Source organism: Archocentrus centrarchus, chromosome 6, assembly GCF_007364275.1.
Source record: "Archocentrus centrarchus isolate MPI-CPG fArcCen1 chromosome 6, fArcCen1, whole genome shotgun sequence".
Classification (NCBI taxonomy): Eukaryota; Metazoa; Chordata; class Actinopteri; order Cichliformes; family Cichlidae; genus Archocentrus; species Archocentrus centrarchus.
In genome coordinates this window covers 21,557,632-21,566,922 of record NC_044351.1, presented here as the reverse complement: position 1 = coordinate 21,566,922, position 9,291 = coordinate 21,557,632, and the positions used below count along the sequence as shown (strand labels likewise).

Sequence of the window (9,291 nt, the reverse complement as noted above, 5' to 3'; positions counted from 1 at the left end):
TCCTTGAAGGCAGCTTAGAGATTTAATTTGAACATGCGCAACTTTGACAACTTGGTTGACTTCCATGTGACAATACTAGGAAGAATACCCCCAGAATTCAAATAAATGCAAAGTTTTTTTGGTTTATCCTGCTGTTGTCTAGCTTTTCACTCATATTGCTTAAATACTGGCTGAAAATAATCCCCAGCATATTTCCCATTTGCTCAAGCTTGAGTATTATTTGCTACAAAACTACAGCCCCCATCAATTTCAGAGAAGTTGTGCCCCCTTTTAAAAATTAAATTATATATTGTGTATTGCGTTTGTTTGTGTTTTTCTTTTTTTAAAGATTAACATTGTCCACATTTTCATCGAGCTTGCACCTGATAGCCTTTGTCTTTATAAAAATATGTTTTGCGTATAAACTATAAAAAATGTTCTTCAAAACAAAACAAAAAAAGAAACCAAGAAAACATTTTGGGATGTACTTTTTAAATATATGAGGCCAGTGTGTCATGTCACTCCTAGCTCTTGTACCAGGTGGATTTGTCTAAATTAAACACACAAGTCACAGTTTGTCACCTTTGTCTCATGAGGGATGTGAAATACTCTGGTATTTTTGGTCAGTATGATGTGTATGAAGGCAAACACCTGTCACATGAAGAGGGATTTAGTTACACATGTATGACCACCTATATTTTCGGACCAAGGTTAAGTTAAATCTCTCGTACCCTGTTACATCTTAATCACAATACATGAAACAATCACAGGACATTCTAGGACAGCAAAATGACTTAACAAGGGAGGAGTTCAACCCAACCTGGAAAACCACCCCAGGGCACCAGAAGTCAGGAGCTATAGGTTCACTAGGTTCAAAGTAACTATATCTCACATGCTAATGATAATGTAGGTCTGTTGGTTAGCCCATTGGCATTCATGGCTTTGAGATGAAAAATCCTGCAGGCTGTGGTGGCACACTTATTATTGCTTTAACACAACAAAGTGGGTATTTGTGGTTTTTAGTGAAATGTCTCAACATCTGTTATTATAAGTCACGTGTTGTGGAAGAGCAAGGTTTCAAATTATAGTTTTAAACCTTTAATTTAATTATTTCATTTATATAGTGCACACATATTGATGATGAAAATTATGTCAAACCAGCTGCAACGCAAACATGAATTACTGCCTTGCAGTTATATGCAATCAGGTTTCTTCTTCTATGTCTGTCTAGACTTACATAACATATGTAGTAAGGAATATATAGTAAGGAGTAATAACATACTGAGGATTTTAATAAAGATTAGCGTCAGCAATTACCAGATGTGATAAGGTCACATCTCTCTTTCTGTTTTTGACTTCTGGGTTGAATATTAGCCAGAAATCTGCTTTATGACCTATATCCCTTTTATTAATACAATCTCACCACTTTATCATTTTATCCTATTTGACATTTGTTTGGAATTTTACGCTGATTGCTGTATGAATTTTTTTTTTTTGTTGAGGACAAAAACCTTTAGTAACAGTGATTTTGACCTTTGATCACTTAAAAAAATAATCGATCCATCATTTGTCACAAATTTGAAGAAATGCCCTCAAAGATTAAACAAACAGAAGGACTTGAAATGTTGAGGCATAAAACTTTTTAATTCACCATTTCTATGAACCCATGAGCCAACAATGGGTTAATCTGACCACTTGTTTGGTAATATCTGAGTGGGTGCACCACATTGTGTGGATGGCTGAAATAGTTGGAGAGGTCATTGAATAGGCTAGCAACGGCCATCTGCTGTTGACCATAGACAAGGGGCATCATTTACTGTGCACAACCATAAAGCCTATTTAAACTTGAGACTGCACAGGGAGTCATGAATGTTACCCAGAGTATAGGTTCATTAATCTGACTAATATCCAACAGTGAAAGCTTTTGAGTTAATCTCAGTGGCAGGATGCGTTCTCACTGAGGGCCCTGGGGGTTGTCACGAGCTCAGCTGTTAGAGTAGCAGGGAAAACAAAGCCATCTCACTGTGTCCATATTCCTGGGAACCACGCACACGCGGACAGTTTTATTTTTTTAAATAGAGAGCAAGACCTTCACTTGTTTAGTACAATGGCTAAAATCAAGTGTTGAATTTGTATCTTGATGAGAAACCTGAATACGCAGTGGGGGGGGGGGGTCGGGGAAGGGGAGGAGTCAGCGTCGTAATAGACGATCTTTGGCCCGTCAAGTCTGATTTATAAAACGCAGCTGCTGATGTTTCGCGCTTGAAAAGTGACACATTCTTGCTGTTAGAGGTGAAATTTTCTGTCGAGTTTTTCTTTTCTTTCTTTCTTTCTTTCTTTCTTTCTTTCTTTCTTTCTTTCTTTTATCTAACAATATCTAAATTGTGTGTTTCTCAGAGCAGGGACAGTGTAAGTTGTGGTTACGTAATACATAATAGTTTTTTGTTGTTGTTTTTTTGAAGCGGGATACCCTTTCATATCGGAATAATAACCTCATGCCTCTTGTTCGCTTGTGCGTCGTTGATTCCTGCTCTCCAATTAATTCCACACGTCCATCACAGTGGTGTAAGTTACAGCCTGCATGTATCACCATACTTTCTGAGATAAACAATGATACAACTGTGTGTTTAACGTATTTTAAAGTCCTTGTGCATCCCTTTATCCTCAGTACACTTCATCCATGGCTCCCAAGGTAGAGGCAAAGGTAGTGATATTTCATCTTGCCATTTGAGTTTAGGTCTTATGTTGCTAACCAAGAATGTGTATTTATATTTGCATGACTGTATACTTTACTGTAGCTCGGAAACCAAATAATTTCAGTGCCATTATCATATATTTATGTAAGTATTATTTGAAATAATAATGTGCAATCCTTTTCAAACCCTGCATCCCATCTTATTATATGTCTTATGTCTGATTTGGCATTTACTTTCTCAACATAGAAAACAAATTAATTGTTTAAAAGGTGAATGAGCTCATTATTGATGCCACAATGCCACACATGCTATTGTGTTTGTGAAGTGTACATTACAATTTTTCTTTAACTGAAATTTTGGAAATTACAGTTCAATAGTGGTGTTTTATTTAGACTCATATGAATAATTATAGATAGAAATTTTTGCATTTCTAACAAACACCCTTTTAATATATAGTGGCAGCATGTGATTAAACTGCAATAATACTTATTTTTTTAAACAGCAGCTCTTTTTTTTTTTTTTTAAGAAATTCCACACTTAGTTGGAGAATGTGACATGTCAAGTCAGCTATAATATGTTATATTTTATATTATTTCCAGCCCAAATGCAAGATTTCAGCATCACGCAAGCTATCGCTAAAGGTAAATGCCTTATATAATGGTAAACATGCACGAGGCATTAGCTCATGAGCATAATAATAAAAAAAAAAAGTGATCATAAGAGGAGTTTTTTCCTGTAACAACCAACTTTAAAATTCTAAGCAATGACTAGGTGACACAAATCAAAGGCTCTTTGACTTGTCCAGATCCTTCTGCTGACTCGTGCAATGGAAGACCTGGAGACAGAGAAGGCTGCAAACGAGGAAGAGAAGGTTCGATACCTGGGAGAGAAGCTTCCACCATTACAGCTCAGTGGTTTAAACGTCAGTGATCTGCAGGTGCGAGTCAAATGCAAACTGTCAGAGGTTATGACAGTAGGAATAAGCATATGGGGTTTATTATGTTTTTAAAGCAAATCAAATGACATGTATTATTATTTTTTTTTTTTTTTGCATAGAAACTCTGTAAAGAGATTCATGAAAAGATCAGTGTGGTGGATGAGGAGCGGTACGACTGCGAGGCCAAAGTCATCAAGAACTACAGAGATGTATGAGCTCAACACACATCATGACACACCATATTAGACTAAAACATGTTGACATCCTTTTTCCCCTTTGAACAATAAGCCACCTAAAGCTTTTTACCACCTCTAGATCAACGAGTTGAAGCTAAAGGTCCAGGATCTTGGAGGAAAGTTTAAGAAACCAGCTCTAAGGAAGGTGAGAGTGTCAGCGGATGAGATGCTGAGAGCTCTGTTTGGATCCAAAACTAAGGGCTCCATGGATTTAAGGGCCAATCTCAAGTCTGTAAAGAAAGAAGACATCAAACAAGAGAAGGTTTGCTGCAACAACATACATAGTTGGTATCTAGTTATTTTTGAATAAGAAGTTAAATAAAACTACAGAACCTGATGGTCTGAATGTGGCTTTCGATACTTTAGGAGCTGACGATGGAGGTGGGTGATTGGCGTAAAAACGTAGAGGCCATGTCTGGTATGAAGGGCAGGAAGAAGATGTTTGATGCTGCTGGTGGCGTCCAGTGAAAAAATTCTTTTAGAGTGCTAACACAGCAGGATGTAATGGCGGGAAGTTTAGTTAACACATTTTAACTGAAACTGAAGAAAATGAACCAAATAGAACGGAATAGTAATAAGATTAAACCAAAATAAAATGGGATAGTGTAAAAACAGAAAATGTTAACCTTAAAAAAAAATTGAAATTGTGTCAGTTTGGTGTGTTGAAGATATTTATAAAATAACCCCATGTACTACTGCCTGCGAATGCTGTGATGTGTAAAAAAAAACAATAAATTTGTAAATATAGCCTGACATTTTGTGTTACTTTTACATACTGACTCTAGATTTGAAATGTTTGAAATATTCAACCTACATAAAATAAATTTAGCCTCAGCTGTGATGGTGGTGCACAGAGCAGTCCTATAGCCAGGTGTTTCTCGACATTTCAACTGGTTATGGAGGTTATGTTTTTGGTAGCGTTTGAGTGCTCGAAGTTTTAGATAAATCCTGATAAAAGTGAGTGGGACCATGTTAACAGTCCATTAACATTTGGCTTACATCCAACAAGGTGTTCAAGGTCAACTCAATGATTTGTTGCTCAGAAATTTACAAAAAAACCCCATATTTCTTAGAAACTATGATTCACAAGTGTGGTGTGCGTTGACAACATATAGAAAGTACTGTATGAAGATTTAAAATATGACTTAGAGTGTCATCCGATATATTTGGAGCAAGGATATACTTAGCCTTTCTTCTTGCATGGAATGGATTCCTCTCCAGTTAAAAACAGCAAATATTGTCACACACACTGGCACTTGTCCTTGAACCTCACATCAAAGACTGGAGGTTAGATTCCTTAAAGTCTGCTGATGGAATGAGGATGGATGTGTCTATGTATTGGCATATGGGTGTGTGTGTGAGTGGCCTATATGTTTGTGTGTGTGTGTGTGTGTGTGTACAGCTGAGCCTGGGGCTTGCTGAGCCTTGGCCTAGCAAGCCCCCAGCAAGGTTCTCGGGTGCCTGGGGACTCAGGGCTGTGTTCTCAGCTTGTGCTGGGGAGGCTGGCCTCCAGCAGGGTGGGCTGCTTGTTGCCTCTGGCTCTCTGGGGCTCTTGCCCTTTGGCCATGAGGACTCCATCTAGGGCTTCCCTCTCCCTCCTTCCTCTTCTGGGGTGTTGCCATTGGGATGTGTGGCCTCTGGCTTTCTGAGTTCCTGGGGGGGGGGGGGGCTTGTGGACAGCGGCAGACAGCCTTTCTCTGTCTGCCTCTGACCCCGAGGGGGGGTGGGGGGGGGCATTGTTGCAGTTTCTCACCCTCATGATTAAGTACATTTCATGACAAAAACAAAGACAAATATACACACACTACAACACAACATGATTGGTTATGTATCTGTGTTGGGGTTTTTTTTTCTTTCTGGTGCTGTGTGTATTTTGTATGTATATGTACAGCAGTTGGCAAACCATTGCAACCATTCCATTGCCCTGTGCCATTATTTCTCCTATTTTCTCCCTTTTTCTTTTCTCATTGTTGCTCCTTTTTTCCTGCCTGCCTGACCTGGCAATATCACATTACACATGCAATTGTGTAAATAATAACAGAAATGAATAAATAAATAAATAAAAGAAAAACTTTAGCAAGGGGAGCCTATAGAGAATTTATAGAGCTCTTCCTGTAAAAGCTAATATGTTGGGCACAACATTGCATTCAGATCATTATTCTCATTGCAAAAGCTGCCAGACAGGACAACCTTTAAAAAAAGTGTGCTGATGGAGTCAGCAGACTTAAGTATCTAAGGGTGATGGAAAGCATTTTTGTAAGACTGACAATGCTACTTTTACTGTGTAATGTTCTTTATTCAGTATCACAGTGGTCCCTATGCATAAAAGCTCTGAGATAATTGACTGTGACCCAGAAGCACCACAGTGTCCAGTCTCAGGACTAAACAAACCACAGAAACTAGTCTGCTAGTTTGTATTTCTACCTTTACAAGAATAAGGCTGCATTAAAAACCCAGTAGATCAGCAGATAGACAGACAACAGATGGCTGGATAGATTTAGAATTAGTTGAAAATGTACACTTAATAAAGTGGCTGATGAGTGTATATTGAGACATACCAATGAGATCAAAGTTACGATAACTTTACTAACTGTACATTGAAACCCATCAAGCGTAATGTGAAACCACGTGCACAGGAAGCGCTGTTTCAGTCCAAAGGTAATTCAATTAGCAGCCAGAATACTCCTTTTTTTTTCATTTAGAAGTTGTCTCAGTTCATTACTTACTTGCTAAAGCTGCTGTGGCTCAAGAAGTAGAGCAGGTTATTTTCTAGTTGAAAGGTTGGTGGTTTGATCCCTGGCTCCAGAGTCTTCCCTGATGGGCTCTATGTGAGTGTGTGTGAATGTTAGAAAAACATTTAGGTATAGATAAAGTGCTGTATGAATGTGTTTGGGTGAATTATTAGCACAAAGTGCTTTGAGTGCTCAACTGAGTAGATACAGTAGGTGCTGTATATAAAAAATAAAGTTCCAGTCCATTTTATCACACTGTATTACAGCTATTACAAACCACACAGTAATCAAAACCAACACATTTTAGAGACATTTAATTGTCAAATTTGTCAAGGTAGTGTAATATGGAAACACCTGTCCCTGAGAGAAAATGCTCCAGAGCAGTACATTAATGGAGAACCTATTTCCAGCATAAAGACAGGGATGAGGTATTTTAAAACAGTCAGCTGTGAAGGAGTGTAAAGAAGGAAAGGGGAAAGTATGCACCACTCCAGCAAAACCACAAAGCAAATTTCAAAAGATTCAACTCTCGTAAAAGGAAACAAAACACAAACACACCGTACCACTCTTAGCAGTGTTATGAAATCAAAACCATATCAAAGTCACATTTGAACTGTCTTCATTACCTTAAATGTCCAATAGTTCACCACTTATTAGTTATTTTCCCAGAATATGATAAAAGGAGCACAACTAATTTGCTGAACTGGAATGTGAAAAATGAGAAAACACTGCCATTAGTCAAACAATGTAAGTAACAATGTAACAGCATGACAAAGAGACACAATAATTTCACTCAGTAATTACACTTGTGAAATTACTGTGCTGACAGAAATGAAAACTTTAGGAAGGGAGCAAAAAAAAAAAAGAAAACAACCCCAAGTTTGACTCATTGATGGAAAACTATAAAGTACAGCAAATATATCTAAAGGAAATAATACGAGCATGAAAAAAGACAGAATTCAAAACGTAGTTTTGTTATTTTTGGTAAGTGGCAGTGTAAGGAGAATGGGCAGAAATGGAAAACATACTCTCACACTAATGCGTGTTGATATGATGCAATTATTTAAGGTCTGTGCATTGGGCAAAAAAGGCACAAATCTGTCCGAATTAAAGACAGTTTTAAAACAATTTTCCTTAAAAACAACTAAATGACAATCATTAAAAATCACTTAAAAATGTACTTTTTTTCAGTTTAAGGCATTTTCGGATTTGTCTGTAAAAAGGTCCTCAGTACCCAAGTAACAGTCACAGCAGAGAAGAACGCACACTTAAATATGATGAGCACAATGAGGGGAGGGCACTTTGAAGGTAAACTGAGGTATGTGTCTGTTTAATTAAACACAATGGGGAAAAACACCACATCTATTCAATAAATAGAAAGTTTTCTGTAATTTACAACATTGCAAATAAAGGCTGTCTTTCACCATACACACAATCTACAGTAAAATTCTTTTTTTTGTCACAAAGAAAATACCCCCCCCCCCCCCAAGTTAAGACCCATGTGCAATAGTGATGCTTATGATAAGGGTCACTTGTGAGCTTACATCCATGGAATCCAGTTTTGTCTTCAGATTAGGGCATTTTCTTACAGCCCATAGTGCAGATCATGGTCTTGGTCAGCAACACTGTGCACAGCAGTATCCTCATGTATTGAATTGTACAGTCATTGGAACTCATTAGCCAGTACCCTGTTTGTAGTCCACAGTATATCCAATTAAATAAACTCTGAACATATCAGTAGTATCTCCTAAGCAATGACCTTCAGCGCTGCCACCTGCTTCACAAAGCTTGAGTGAACAAAGACAGCACCGGATCCTATGCTCCTCTCTGTAACAGTCAGCAGGTATTACCGTTAAATAACATGAATCACGCTCTGGCCTTAAAGTGCTCCGGTTGCCATGGTTGTATCCGTGGCGATGTCACTGTGCAGATGCAGGTGATAGGGTCACCTGGGGCTTGTTGACATTCGCCGGTTCCACATGCCACGTTTGGAGTGATAGTGGTGGAAAAAGTTTCTCAAGTAGATCCTTTCCACTTCCAGACCTGCCTGTAAGATCCTAGGGAGGAAAACAGAATAGAGAGTGTTCACTCAACCTGGACTACAAGCTTTCAAAGCTTGTAGCTTCAAATATGTAGGTAAGTAAAATAACAGGTTGAATCCCAGTTAAAACAGATATCACCAGTTTTGTAGTTAGAAGCATAAAAAAATATTTGAGTATGTGCCTCAAAACGTGTGTTCCTAAAGTTTGCTGCATGATTGCATTCAAGAATAAAAGCAGCTCAAACTGGAAGGAAAAGATTTTTGGCCAGTTGAAAGAAGCAACATCTTTTGTTGGCATTGCTTACACCTGTATGGTTGAAGAAACATTGCTGTTGTAAATCAAGAAAGGTTTGTATGTGTGTCCATCTGTTCTTCGTCTTTACCAACAACCGTTTAACCAGTTTGCTTCTTACTTTGAAGGTGCATTGCTTTGTCTAATTTCTCTCAATAGATGAAGTAGATGCAAAAACTTTAAAACAAATCCATCCATTTAGAAACGTTAGAAACCTGTCGAGAAGCTCCCAGTCCTCTCCTCCCCAGCGCTCAGTAAAATCCTTGGTGTTCATTCCTCCCACTTTGTCCAGATCTGACTTATAGATCCCCAGCAGGCCAAAACCATTGACCTCCCAGTAACCTACAATATAGACAGAAAGTCACATACAAAAATCAT

General features: G+C 38.1%; 2 protein-coding genes across 7 annotated transcripts in view; one reads left to right on the top strand and one right to left on the bottom strand.

Annotated features, from left to right (window-relative positions):
- Positions 1 to 2,168: 2,168 nt before the first annotated feature.
- Positions 2,169 to 4,561, top strand: tnni1c (troponin I, skeletal, slow c). 3 transcript variants are annotated; one of them, XM_030731440.1, is made up of 8 exons: positions 2,169 to 2,271; positions 2,442 to 2,544; positions 2,648 to 2,671; positions 3,275 to 3,316; positions 3,481 to 3,612; positions 3,732 to 3,821; positions 3,928 to 4,110; positions 4,215 to 4,561. In XM_030731440.1, exons 3-8 carry the CDS (start codon positions 2,660 to 2,662, stop codon positions 4,314 to 4,316), a joined length of 561 nt encoding a protein of 186 aa, XP_030587300.1. In that variant the 5' UTR covers positions 2,169 to 2,271; positions 2,442 to 2,544; positions 2,648 to 2,659; the 3' UTR covers positions 4,317 to 4,561. The 3 variants fall into 3 exon arrangements, with proteins under 3 accessions (XP_030587300.1, XP_030587297.1, XP_030587299.1); XM_030731437.1 differs by having other exon boundaries at positions 2,648 to 2,683; XM_030731439.1 differs by lacking the exon at positions 2,169 to 2,271 and adding an exon at positions 2,324 to 2,388 and having other exon boundaries at positions 2,541 to 2,544; positions 2,648 to 2,683.
- A 2,317-nt stretch (positions 4,562 to 6,878) lies between these two features.
- The window catches only part of b4galnt3b (beta-1,4-N-acetyl-galactosaminyl transferase 3b), a 30,934-nt gene continuing 28,521 nt past the window's right edge, over positions 6,879 to 9,291 (bottom strand). For all 4 annotated transcript variants that reach the window (XM_030731260.1, XM_030731261.1, XM_030731262.1 and 1 more), the window contains 2 exons: positions 9,129 to 9,255; positions 6,879 to 8,637 (listed from right to left, as the gene is read on the bottom strand). In XM_030731260.1, the coding sequence (XP_030587120.1) occupies positions 8,526 to 8,637; positions 9,129 to 9,255 (239 nt within the window). In that variant the 3' untranslated portion in view covers positions 6,879 to 8,525. The remainder of the gene's footprint in view (positions 8,638 to 9,128; positions 9,256 to 9,291) is intronic.